General features: G+C 50.9%; 1 protein-coding gene across 1 annotated transcript; it reads left to right on the top strand.

Annotated features, from left to right (window-relative positions):
- Nucleotides 1-1,396: 1,396 nt before the first annotated feature.
- SRPRB (SRP receptor subunit beta) lies at nucleotides 1,397-11,656 on the top strand. Its single transcript, XM_074878030.1, has 7 exons — nucleotides 1,397-1,549; nucleotides 1,708-1,802; nucleotides 2,923-3,000; nucleotides 4,754-4,836; nucleotides 5,259-5,395; nucleotides 6,896-6,950; nucleotides 9,264-11,656. The coding sequence occupies exons 1-7, from the start codon at nucleotides 1,438-1,440 to the stop codon at nucleotides 9,478-9,480; spliced, it is 777 nt and encodes a 258-aa protein (XP_074734131.1). The 5' UTR covers nucleotides 1,397-1,437; the 3' UTR covers nucleotides 9,481-11,656.
- The last annotated feature ends 1,643 nt before the right edge of the window (nucleotides 11,657-13,299 follow it).

The following is a 13,299-nucleotide window of genomic DNA, read 5'->3' as shown; positions in this document are numbered from 1 at the left end:
TCTGCTGATTTAGGAAGGAGGAACCTGGACGTTACTTCACAGGACACGCTCTGGAAAGAGGGTCACTAGCGAACACTGTGAAGAAGACTGCTTACTTCTTCCCTCGACCACCAAAGACCCTCACCCTATTTCCACTATGCATGCTCAGACTATGTAAATGAATTCCAGTAACTCATTATCATAAGACACCCCTTCCCAGGAAATCTAATGAATATGTATGATTTGTGTGTGTGTAACTGATGTCCCTTGCTGGTTCTTGGGAGCCCTTATGGTGGAGAATCCCCAGGGTGACCCCAGCGCTGCTGATAAAGAATTCCTGCTGAATGGTTGTATTGGATTCTGACTGTTGAGTTACAGAATCATCTCAGTTGGAAAAGCCCTCGAAGCTCCTCCAGTCCAACCATGAACCTCACACTGACCGTTCCCAACTCCACCAGATCCCTCAGCGCTGGCTCAACCCGACTCTTCAACCCCTCCAGGGATGGGGACTCCCCCCCTGCCCTGGGCAGCCCATTCCAACGCCCAACAACCCCTTCTGCAAAGAAATCCTTCCTAAGAGCCAGTCTGACCCTGCCCTGGCGCAGCTTGAGGCCATTCCCTCTTGGCCTGGCGCTGGTTCCTTGGCTCAAGAGACTCATCCCCCCTCTCTGCACCCTCCTTTCAGGGAGTTGTAGAGGGCCATGAGGTCTCCCCTCAGCCTCCTCTTCTCCAGACTAAACCCCCCCAGTTCCCTCAGCCTCTCCCCATCAGACCTGTGCTCCAGACCCTGCACCAGCTCCGTTGCCCTTCTCTGGACACGCTCGACTCATTCAATGGCCTTTTTGGAGGGAGGGGCCCAAAACTGAACCCACTCATCGAGGGGCGGCCTCACCAGTGCTGAGTACAGGGGCAAGACCCCTTCCCTGTCCCTGCTGGCCACGCTAGTGCTGACACAAGCCAGGATGCCATTGGCCTTCTTGGCCACCTGGGCACACTGCTGGCTCATGTTCAGCCGGCTGGCAATCAACCCCCCCAGGTCCCTCTCTGACTGTTGAACTGATTTCTTTGTTTCAGCTCGCTATCGTTCACAGATGTCTTGCTTGATTCGGAGGGCCCAAAACCAGCCGCAGCACCTAGACGTGGCCAAACACCTCAAGGCATCTCAAACCAAGGGCCCGGTGCTGAGCTGGGAAGGATCAATCCCCTCCTGGACCTCCAGGGCTCTCAGGCCCCTGCAGCCACCCGCGGCCGTGCACTGACCCCGCCCGGGCGGCCAAGGCCGGCGCTCCCCCACCCCGGGCCCGTCCTCCCCGCCCTCAGCACCGCGGGGCACGGCCCTGAACTACAACTCCCGTGAGCCCCCGCGCGCCCCCGGCAGCCCTTGCGCGCACCGCCCGCCCTTCCCGGCAGGCCGCGGGGCCGGAAGCGGGGTGCGGTGACGTGTGCGCGCGGGCAGCCATGGCGGGCAGGCTGGAGCCGCACCTGGAGGCGCTGCGGCGGGAGCTGCGGGCGCCCGACCCCGCCGTGCTCTCCGTCCTCCTGGCGCTGCTCGCCGTCGCCATCACGCTCCGTGAGTCGCGGCCCCGTGGAGAAACCCCCGCCCCGGCTTCCCCCACCCCCGGTCGCGCCCTGGGGCCTGCCGGGGAGCAGCGGCCCGCAGGCCGCTCTCGCTGAGGGGGCGCCGGTGAGGCCCGCGGCGGGCTCAGCGCTCCCTCCTCTCTCCCGCAGTGATCTGGAGGTTCGTGCAGGGCAGGAGGAGCAGCCGGCAGGCCGTGCTGCTGCTGGGCCTCTGCGACGCGGGGAAGACGCTGCTCTTCGCCAGGGTGAGCGGGGAGCCGCGGCCGGGCGGGGTGGGGGGCGGCTCGTAGCGGCGGCGAAAGTGATACGGAGAAATGATTACTTGTTTTAAGACTTATTTACTTATAGAAAACAGCTTAGCAACTTATTTCCTAACTTATAGCAAGTTATAGTATTACTTATAGTATTTTTTAATATTGCTAAGAATCCTGCTTGCCCAGACTGTTCTGTGGAATTTTACCAAGGACTACTGTGTTCATCAAAACAAAGCAGTTTACTGTGAAAATCTACCAAGAAGTGCAGTGTTCAGCAAAATATCATGTTTTTGTCCTTGAGGAACAGGTGTGTTCTAACTAGTTGGGCCTCAGTAATGAGTAAAGATAGCCATATACAGATTGTAGAAGTTTCATTGGTTCCCTTAAATAAGATAGGATGAGTAAACTGGCTGAAAAATATTTTTTGTTATTCAAGAAATTGGCTAAGAGAATCTGTGCATGCTCCGAGGGAAAAACAAGGTGAGAAAGACTATGAGCCTTCCTCCTGAAGATGCCCCCCAGGAGGCAATGCAGAGGTGCAAAGAGAACATAAACTGCTGACACCAGCCTCTAGAACTAACCCAGCCTCACTCATGCATATGGATATTTGTGTTATGTAATCAATGAATATGTATATCCACACTCGATAAGTTTTTGGTAAAAAGTGCTGTTGGTGTGCAAGCTTTGTGGAGAAATCCCCTTGCACCCCGGCCAGAGTAAAACATACCTGCTTTATAACTCTATTTCGAGTTGTAGAGTCTTTTTTCCACGAATCAAAAGGAGCCCCAGGCCGGGAGCTGCCCAGCTCCAGCCACCTGGCCTCCTCTCGTACGGAGGGGAAGGTGCTCTGAAGGATTTGCAGGCACACTCTCTCCCTTCTTGTTTTAGCAATGTGGAGATTCAGTATGTAAATAGATTTTTTTTTTTCTTAATGAGTGTTTTTTAAATTCTTTGGGAAAAAAAAACCCTGAAATTGTTTCATGCGTGTAAATTGAAATCAGATAGCTGAAGTCTGTTACCTCTTAAGGATCATTTCAGTTTCTGAGTGGGTGAAAAACAATGCCAGTGTTCCTCCAGCCTCCTTTTTCTGAAAATGACTTTTTTTCCACAGCTGTTGACAGGCAAATACCGTGATACCCAGACTTCGATAACTGACAGCTCTGCAGTTTACAGAGTCGGCAACGACAAGGTGAGCGGGCAGGTTTTTGGCTGTAACTTGTGCGTGGTTCCTGCAGCCAGCTGGTGCCTTTGTTTTTCTGCTCCCTGTGCTAAACCTGGCTTCACGCCTTTTGTGCTGCTCAGCCTTCCCAGCTTGGAATCAGTCCCACTTTGGCCTGAGTGTAGGATAGGATATTTTTAGGCAACACACGCTGAGAAAGTAGGAAAATACGAGGAAGTCTTAGTGACTCCTCATGTCCGCAGGTTCTTTTTTCTTTGCTTGTCAAAGTGTGAAACCTGTTTGACTGAAAGCTACGTCTGTGTATCACGTTTTGAAAGGCAGGTAGCATGTGGAATTTTTTTTCTACAGAAGAGGAAAAGGAGCTGCTTTTACAAGCAGAGTAAAACACACGGCACTGTGAGGACAGTGGCGTGGTTCAGAGCAGGAGGGAGATTTGTGAGGGAACGTGGTTGTCTTGTGTTTGGTTTATTTGCTTGACAGTAATTTCTGTGTGTCCCAAGAAAACCTGAATTTAAAAGCTTTAGCAGGCTTAAAAAGAGTCTTCATATGGTCTCAAAAAGGGTTATGGTTACTTTCAGGTCCTGGGCTGCCACAGACTTAGTTATTTTCAGTTGATGGCGATCTCTTTAGTTTCAGAAAACTTTTCTTTCTCGTGCTAGGTGCACACATGGCAGTGAAAGCAGCAAGCTGGCAGCACGTTACATGCTGGTGAATTGTAAAAGTAGAGGATTTTTTGTGGCTTCTCTATGGCAATCTTCAGTAACAATGGTGATGATAAGAGGTTAAAAACTTAGTAAAGGGAAGTGCAGGGCTTTTTTTTTTGTACGTCTGTAAGATTGAGCAGACAGGAGGTATTTGGAGGAGGAGAGGCGATGGAATGCCACAGTGCAGACTGTTGCTTTTTTTAAATTGTAGACAAGGTTTCTGTTAAAATCCAAGACCAGTGAGTAGATAGGGTCTTGTGTAGTGTTCTGTCCCCTCTTGAGAGCAGTGACCATTATCTTGAGAATGGTGATGTGGCCCGACTTGACCACATCTCCGTCAGGAGCTTGCGAGAGGCATTCGTGCTCTTCCATGTCACTGCTTTCTCTGGCTAGCAACCTGTAGAAAGGGAAAGGTTTGTAGCTTTCAATTAAAAAAGTCTCATGTAAGGGCATTTTTATGTTATTCCCAGCAAAGTTATGTGTACTGAGGTAGACGACTTGCAGTTGGGTGGGTTCTGTGTGTGAACAGATAACTTGATTCAGGGACTGTAGGATTAGTGTTCAGTACCAGGAGTTTGCAGGACAGGAGTTGATGGTTTTGCTGTGCAGAGATCTACCTGCTATCAGGGACAGGTAAATCTGCTGGTGTACTGAGAGGGGTGACTGGTGAGGCTTTGTCACTCGCACTGTGCGTGTGGTAGCTGTAGCAGGGGCACTGTGGATGAGAAACAGACTGAATGTTCCCTTTTGTCTGCGGTCATGCTCTGTTCTCTCAGCTCTGGTGGGTGGTTTGCTGGTGTTGGCGCCCTCCTTACTGAGCCCTGGCCATGAACGTCGTTCCTCAGTGTTTCTTTTGCCTGTCAGAATTGTTTGGGCTGGTGGAGAGACTGCACCTCAGGGAGGGTTACGTGCTTCTGCCCGCTATGGGGATTCACTCGCCCGCTGTTGCCTCAACACCAGGCTAACTGGAATCCACTATCAAACTGGTTTTCCCCGGTCTGTGATCACAGTTACCCCTAGATTGGGCGTTGCTGAAACCTTCTTGCTTCTGTTCCCAGAGCGCTAACGTGACCTTAATCGACCTTCCGGGCCATGAGAGTTTGCGGCTTCAGTTCTTGGAGAGGTTCAAGGCTGCAGCCAGGTAACTTGGAAGTCGTTGGCAGGGGAGGAGGGGGCAGGTGATGTTTTGGATGGGGATGATGGTGCTGAGGATGCTGTGAGCTGGGCTGGATTCACTCTCTGTGGTGGGTGGGGTGGGGTAGTGGGGGTTAGTTATTTTTCTGCTTTCCCTCTTACCTGTGCTTATAGTGCATCAGGAGGCAAAGCAACTGCAGTGGGCATGGTTAGGGAATGTGGTATATCTGTGGGGCAGCGAGGGAAAGATTTCCTGCTGGGGCTGAACGCTGGGGCAGATACATGGGGTGTATTTCAGCCAGTGCATGCTCTTGGGTTGTATGAGATCCGATGTGGAAGCGAATGTGTTAGCCCAGGCTGGAATACTTGCAGGGGAAGGTGGTTGCAGAGCTTCAGGTCCAGCACGTGTTTTTCCCTCTTTTCCTCTAGAGCCATCGTGTTTGTGGTGGACAGCGTGGCCTTCCAGCGGGAGGTAAAGGATGTGGCAGAGTTCCTGTACCAGGTCCTGGTCGATAGCACTGTGCTCAAAAATGCACCCGCACTGCTGATCGCTTGCAATAAGCAAGGTATTGTGTGCTGCCTCGTGGGCTGGACATTGAATTCAGTTCTTGAGTGACAGGGCTTCATGCCAGGGATGTTGAATTTCTTAGGAGTTGGGATTTCAGCAAAACAGAGGCTGGAACTTAGTTTTAAACTTTGACTACTCAGCAGGAACATTTCTAGCAGCTACCAGAAGAATTTTTAGGTCAGGTATGTCTAATAGTTTTGCAGAGAAGCGCCACTTGGGAGAGCTACAGCTTTTTAGATAGGCTTAAGTAAGGCAGGTGGCTGTCTGCTTGTGCAGAAATGTCTTCCTGAATCTGAAGTCAGCAGAAAATAGAATCACAGAATCATCTACGTTGGAAGGGACCTTGAAGATCATCTAGTCCAACTGTTAACCCAGCATTGACAGATCCCAACTCCACCAGATCCCTCAGCGCTGGGTCAACCCGCCTCTTGAACCCCTCCAGGGATGGGGACTCCACCACCTCCCTGGGCAGCCCATTCCAACGTCTAACTACCCCTTCTGGAAAGAAATACTTCCTAATATCCAGTCTAAACCTTTCCTGGTGCAAATTGAGGCCATTACCTCTTGTCCTATCACTTATTACTTGATTAAAGAGACTCATCCCCCCTCTCTGCACCCTCCTTTCAGGGAGTTGTAGAGGGCCATGAGGTCTCCCCTCAGCCTCCTCTTCTCCAGACTAAACCCCCCCAGTTCCCTCAGCCGCTCCCCATCAGACCTGTGCTCCAGACCCCGCACCAGCTCCGTTGCCCTTCTCTGGACACGCTCGAGTCATTCAATGGCCTTTTTGGAGTGAGGAGCCCAAAACTGAACACAGTAATCGAGGTGCGGCCTCACCAGTGCCAAGTACAGGGGCAAAATCACTTCAGGATCAACTTGAGCATAATGAACTATCTGTACACACTTGGTAGCTCGAGTGTTAAAATCAGACAGCTGTTCAGCTGCCAAAATTATATATTTTCTCTTCATTGGACTAGCAGGAACATCCAGTTACTGGAAAGGACTAGATTTTCAGATCCCTACAACTTTTACAGGGAAGGTGTGGATCCCTGTATAACAGTCTGAAGCTTTTGGGCAGTGTCGGATTTGGTTTTCTTAGTACTTTTCAGGCACTACTTGAGGAGCTTCCTGAGGCCTTCGTGCCTCCACGTGCCGTAGGTTAAAAAGCGCTGTGTTGAGCTCTGTAATGCCAGGATGGGTGAGAGTGCTGGGCCTTGTGGGTGGGACATCAAACCCCATCCTCTGTTTGAAGCAACTTACTGTCCAGCAAGAAGAAATTAATTCTGTACGTTCTGTGAGACTTTTGGGTTGTTGCCACTCATGCCTGCAAACCCAAAGCTCCAGCATCCGTTATCCTAGTGCAGGCAGAGCCGTCTTTGTTCGGTAACTCTTACGACTGCACAGTATGAGCAGCCCTTACTGTACCTTTAGAAGGAAGAACCAGGTTCTGAATTCTGACACAAAACCAAAGATCTGATTTCCTTTTCCTTTCTCTCTCTAGATGTCACAATGGCAAAATCAGCAAAACTTATTCAACATCAGCTGGAGAAAGAGCTGTAAGTATGACATTGGATCTTAAACCCTCTGAGCTGCTCTCCTTTCTGTATCTTACTTCAGTGCTCAGTGAGCTCCCCTGAGCCACATCTAAGTTCATTGTAGAAGAACTGTCTGTTTTATCTGTGTAGGTGTAACCAGGATGAGAGAAGATTGCTCCTTGCTAAAGCACGCAAAAAAGCAGTAGACGCAGTGTATTGCCTCCTTGAAGCTGTGGGCTGGAGAAACAACTCCTAGTCCTTTCCTAAAAGCTGCCATCCCTAGGCTAAGCAATCCCTCCCATGGCCCAGGGTGCTGTCCTCTCAGGTACAGGCAGGGTTGGCTTCCAAGTGCCAGACATCCTGTGAGTGGTGTGAAGATCTTGGTAGCTCTGCTCGTTGTACTGGCACAGGTTCTTTTTGCAGGGCTGCTCTGATGCAAAAAGGCTTGGCAAGCAAAGCTTGAGAGCTGGGGAGAGAGCATCTAGTTTTCCAGGTCTGCTGACAGGCGTTGTGGTGGCTCTGTTTTCCCCCCTAGGAAGGATGTTAACCTGGGAAGATGAATGATGTGTGTTCTGTTGCTAATTTAAAGTTGTAAGAGAAAGTGGCTTGTAGTGTGCTATGTTGTAAGCTGCTGGCTGAATGAGCTGCAGTGTCAGTGGCTGGCAAGTCCATCTGGGGAGGGGGCAAGTCGAAGATTTTTTTTTTTAAGCTATATTTCATCTCTGTGCATGAAGATTCTGCTTGTGAGTCCTGTTCTTGTAGTTGGGTTAAATCTGCTCTGGGAGAGACCTGTGCAGCTCTTGTGCCGTGGTGAACTTCACCACCAGCATCTAGCAGAGATTTTTCCTTCCCCCTACGCACTCAGAACTGTGTATTTTGCCTTCCTGTCGCCTGTGGGTTCTGTTTGCTGGTTTGCAGTTAGTGGCCAGGCAGTCCTGGGGGTAGGAGGAGGAGTGTAGCTCTTTGCTCTCCAGACAAATCCATGTTTGTGGGATATGGCCATCTTGTTGCCACACGGTGAACTTGGCAGTGTTAGGTTTACCGCTGGGCTCGATGGTCTTAAGGATCTTTTCCAACCCAAGGGATTCTGTGATTCTATAATCTCTTTGGCCAGTAGACGGCAGCAGGGTTATTTGTGCTGGTGCCTCTTCCAGGCTGAATACCCGACCTTCCCATTTTTAAGGGAGGAATTAGTTGCCACATATTCATGCTCTCCAGGAAAATGAGTGTTCCGTGGTTCTGATGTTGAGCGTTTGCCAGTTACCTGTTTGTAGAAGTTGGATTTCTAGGTAGGTTATATATATACATGCCCTGTTAGGCAGACTGCTGCCATCCTCCTCCCTGCGCTGCCGTACCTGGATGTCCTTGTGTGGAGAACCCAGGGAAGCGTCTGCTCTCTTATACCTGAACGCAAACCTCTGAGCAGTGTTGTTCTTTCCCTGTGCCCCATTAATTTAGCTCCCTCCTGTGAATAAGGAGTAGCTGGGGTTGACTGAGAGCAGGCACTCTATCCCTGAAAGAGATGCAGCACTCCATCCGTGAGGCTCTCTGAGGCAGTCAGTGACCCGGGCGAGATTGCTCTTTGCATCTGTGCCTGGTGCAGCCCCTTGACTTCTTGTGCTTTTTGGGACCTCAGAGGCAGTCAGATTGCAGCGCCTCTGCGTCTGTCGTGCTGCTGCTTCTCTCTGTGCTGCCTCTGCCTTGGATGCCTGGTGAGCGTATGTGAGGAGATCCACACGTGTCAGGGAGTTGAGACGCTGCAGCGAGCAGAAGGGCAGCAGCAGAAGTGACGTTGCAGCCAGGTGCTGGGGCAGGCATTGCTCATGGGAGCTGCGGGGAGACTCGACCCCCCCTCTCAGTCCCCAGAGGTATTTGGCACACTCAGGTGGCAGCGGGGTGAGCCCCTGCGTGATCCCTGCTATCACGGGTGCCTCTCTCTTCCCAGTTAACCTGTTAAAACTAGTGCAAATCCTGAGCCCTGTGGGCTAAACCATGTGTAATTCCTGGTGTCTGCCAGGGGGATATTGGGGAAATTCAGAAGAAGACATCATCGCCTGAATTTCTGTTGTTTATTACAAAACCAAACCTGTTTACGCACCCTCTCCTTGAGTGGTCTTCTGTCTCTCTTGCACCTCTCTGCAGTTGTGCCTTCCTGCGGGTGTTCAGAAGTGGCTAAAGCGCCTGCCCCTCACAGGGCAGAGGCATGGGACCTTCTATCCTTAGTGTAGCTGGCATCCTGCTGACAGAGCCGGGTCCAAAACATCTCGGCAGCCATGGTGCAAGTAATGTGCCCCTGGTTCACAGTTCTTGACCCTTTCCCTTCTCTGTCTGCAGCAACACCTTACGAGTGACCCGCTCTGCAGCCCCCACCAGTCTGGATGGCTCAGCCACTGGCGGTCCTGCCCAGCTGGGGAAGAAGGGCAAGGATTTCGACTTCTCCCAGCTACCCATGAAGGTGGAATTCGTGGAGTGCAGTGCTCGGGGCAGCAAGGGAGAGGAGGGAGATGCGGATTTTGAGGGCCTCGAGAAGTGGCTGGCCAAGATTGCCTGAACGGACAAGGGCAGGGCTGGAGGGAGACACTTGGGGAGGCTGGGGGGGCAGGACACTTGGGGACTGAAAGGAAAAGGATTGCCTGAAGCACTCAAATCTCCTCTTGCTGTAGAAAGAAAAAAGCTGGAAATCAACATTGTGGTATCTTCCTCTGCTGCTCATGGGCTTGGGAGCAACATGACACAATTGCTGCTGTGATTTCCTCTGACTGCCTCTTCACACTGCAGCGTTTTTTCCCTCTTCCTTTGTATTCCTCTGGGGTGCTGACCCTCTGAGCTTCTGTGTTTCCTTCATCTTTAGGCTTTTCATTTGGTGGTTGCCAAGCAAGTTAGGAAGGAGTGCACTGCCAGGTGAGTTGTAGAGATTGGAGTCTGCGTGTTGTCTTCTGCCTTGGTTTAGCATTGCAGCCCTGTTGCCTCTGGGAGCTACTGATCACCTCCTGATTTGGACTTCCTTCCCCAGCCTCTCGCTGCTTGGCAGCACCACGTCCATCACCTGTGCTGCCCTGACAAAGTGCACAGACTCTCTCAATAGTTAAGGAGATTAGAAAAGCTGTTTTCCTCTGTGTCTCCTACCTTCCCGTTCTTCCAAACTGGTGCAGTCCCATTTCTGTGGGACTGGAGTGGTCTTTTAAATGCCAAAACCAGGCTGGCTGCTTTGTGTGTGCGCTGCCTGTGTCCAGCTGCAGTGTTCCTGTCTTTGGGTGATTTCCATTGTTGGACAGTTCTTGGGAGTTTTTCTTTAACTGAAGGCTGTACCCTGAAAGCTTGTTTCACTCTGCTGCTCCTTCCCATACTTGAGGCTCTTCTCCCACAGACATGTAAGCACAGTGCAAGTGGCAGAGTTATAGTAGAGTCTTAGCTTGAAACTATGAGGTGGGCACAGTTTTAGATTCATACCTACATTCCGTGTGAGAATCTGGTATGACAGGCGTTTGCTGTGCATTCCCCTGCCTGTCTCCCGCTCCAGTGACTGCAGTAAGATCGGGTTTTTTTGTGTGTAATTAGTCAGCAGTTGTGGTAAAGTGAGAGGGAAAGTCAAGGAGCTGCTAGCACATTAGTGTGAATCCTCCTCCTGAGGAAGATGCTCAATGAAGACAGGAAGGAAATGTGAGATTTTCCCAGTTCTCTCTCATTTGTCTGTGGTGTTTAAAGCCAAAGTAGCTGCTGTGTGCAGGGAAGGTTGATGGAATACCTGTCCTGTTGCTGTCTCAGTGGCTCAGGAGGCTGCTCGGAGGCTTGGCGCGTTGGAGGGCTCTGATTCAGCACGCTTCGGAACTGGCCGAGGGACGTTTGCTCTCCTCCTTCCCTGTGTTGGTCTCTCTACTCTCTACTTCCCTGTGTAGATCTCTCTACAGGGAGATCTTCCAGCAGCTTTGGTGTTGGTCAGGTGGGAGACGAGACCCTGGTGCTGCACTGGGCGTTCAGCTTCCCCTTCCTGAACAGCCTTAAAACACAGTTGCCCTGCCCAGCAGCCACAGACAGCTTCGTGCTCTGATGGGGTGTCACTTCTGAGCAGCACCTATGTGAGGAGGATTGCTCTCCACGCTGCGCATCGCGAGGTCCTCTGGCATTGAAATTTTGCCTTTGTTTTTGTTGCTTCCCCTTTTGTTTTAGGGTAGGACGGAGTAGCTGGCTCCTGATAGACCCTTTTTGTCCTTTGCAGGCTCCTCTCCTCTGGTTTGATGCTTCATGTTGTGTTTTTTTCCTTTCTGTCTGGGGCATTCTCTGCCTCCCTGTAGCGTTGCCAAGTGTTAGTAGGATTGGGAAGAGCAAGAGCACCCTTCCTCCAGGACCTGTGCTCGTGGTGGAGCTGGGCCTTGCATTTCTTGCCATGTGAACCTAGTGGCTCTTCTACTATCCGTGCAGGAGGTGGGGAGGGTTATATTTATGAAGTGTGTTATATTCTACTATTTCCAGCAGACAGATTATTGTTGGAACATGTTTGTCATGCTTTTGAACTCTAGCTGGAGCTCCTTCCTAGGCCGCTTGCTTTGACTCTGTATTGCTGACATGAGAATATTGCTGTTTCTTTGGGTGGTTATCCTGCTTGCAAAGACCTGTCTCCTTGAAAAGCAGAGGCCAAGCACCAGCCTCTGCTGGGATAAGGGGGGAAGGTAGCTTGAAGCCATAGTTGGTTTTAAGTTATTCTTATAATAAAATGTTTTTTGCTTAAATGTTCGTTCTCAAGTCTTGCTTTAATCTGTCCGTATTGGCCCTTTCTCATGAATTGGGTCTCTACTTCTGCTCAACATGATGCTGGAGATCAACCTTCCTGCTTGGTGGCCAGGTCTGTCTTGTCAAAAAACATCTTCTCCACACACAGGGCTCTTGGTGTTGGTGGTTTTTTTTTTTTTTTTTTGGGTGCGTATTTACTCCTTAGTCTGAATGTTAGAGACTTGATAATCACGTAGCAAAAATCCCAAACCACCAACCAAAAAACGGAACAAAAAAGGCATTTTGTTCAAATGCACGGGAAGACTCAAGCCCAGCGCTGCTCGTGCTGGAGGACGGAGCATCCGCTGGGCTGTTGCAGAGCTGCCTGTGTTTTTTGGGCCGTGCTCTGTGACTTGCCTGTTAAATATTTGGGGCTGGTTTCCCCCAGTAGCTGAGGGAAAAGGGCAGAACTGGAAACTGAATGTTGTTTTCTTTTTTTTTTTTTTTTTTTCCCCCCAGTCAGCTTTGTGCTTTGTTTTTATGTGTAAACCTTGCTCCCAGCCTGTGGCTTTGTGCTGGTGGGGCAAGTCGCTCCTCAGGCTGCGGTCTGGCAGCCAGTGTGTTTAGATGTCTGTGGCAAGGCAGCAGGATGTGATAAACTCAGTCCCTTCTGCTCCAGCTGCCTGACCCAGAGTCAGTCACCCCACTGCCTTTACACATCTGCAGGGATTGAGGCTTTCAGTGCATCTTAAAGTTCTTTTGATGAATGTTTTTTTGCTATGGATTGTGCTTTGCCTGCAGCTTGCTCCCCTGCAAAGGAAGGGTGCTTTCAGAGGGGATTAACAAGCAGGGTGAGATCCAGGATAGCAGAAACCACATGAAAACTGAGGAGAGATTGCTGAAAGGCAAAGAAAAGCAAAAATAATCTGATGCCTGAACATTGACATCCCAATGGTGGTGGTTTCCAAGGGTCACAGTTGCAAACACCTGGTTTTGGGAGCTTTCCTGTGCATAGAGCCCTCGGCCAGCCCCAGTCACCTTGACACCTTTGGGGCTTCTGTGTTGGCCCGTTTGGGCCACCTCGTATGCTTTTGCTGGCCAGCACCTCCTGGGGCTTGCCCAGCCTGATGTTACCCCTGATGGGCTGAAGGTGAAAGCAGAGATAAGGAAGGTTATGGGAGTGTTAAGGGAAAACCTGCCAGGTGGAGGGGAAGAGAAAGAACACGGACAGACCTTGTTTTCATAAAGACTTGCCGATGCAGAACAAAGCCAAGTCAGCTCCCCTCCTGTCCTCTACTCTCCTTTTACTCCCTCGGTGAGCGTGGCTGCAGCAGGGCTGTTGGCCAGGAGCATAGTGAAAAGAAAAGTCACGCCTTGCGCTGCACAGCGATGGTGTAAGGACCACAGAGGCTGAATAAATTGACCCTCCTGTCCCCCCATCCCATCCAGGTCATCTCAAATCTTAGTTTGTGATGCTGCCTGGGAGGGGATACAGCCACAATGTACAGGAGGAGGAAGGTGTGGTGGCCATGACTGGCCCCCACTCCCTGCCCACTGGGCCCAGGAGCCCCATCTCAGCTCAGCCTTGGCCCTTCAGTCCCTCCCTGAGCTCGCCAGCTCAGCAACAGCCCTGCCTGGCCATGGACCTTGCAGATCCTGAGCC

Source organism: Strix uralensis, chromosome 9 (genome assembly GCF_047716275.1).
Source record: "Strix uralensis isolate ZFMK-TIS-50842 chromosome 9, bStrUra1, whole genome shotgun sequence".
Classification (NCBI taxonomy): domain Eukaryota; kingdom Metazoa; phylum Chordata; class Aves; order Strigiformes; family Strigidae; genus Strix; species Strix uralensis.
The sequence above is the reverse complement of the archived record's forward strand: the minus strand, read 5'-3'. Positions and strand labels throughout refer to the sequence as shown.

Bases quoted from the DNA above. Each gene is read 5' to 3' on its own strand.
- SRPRB (XM_074878030.1), top strand. From the start codon at position 1,438: ATGGCGGGCAGGCTGGAGCCGCACCTGGAGGCGCTGCGGCGGGAGCTG. The intron at 3,001-4,753 runs GTGAGCGGGCAG...TTCTGTTCCCAG, and splicing joins ACAGAGTCGGCAACGACAAG to AGCGCTAACGTGACCTTAAT. The intron at 5,396-6,895 runs GTATTGTGTGCT...TTCTCTCTCTAG, and splicing joins GATCGCTTGCAATAAGCAAG to ATGTCACAATGGCAAAATCA.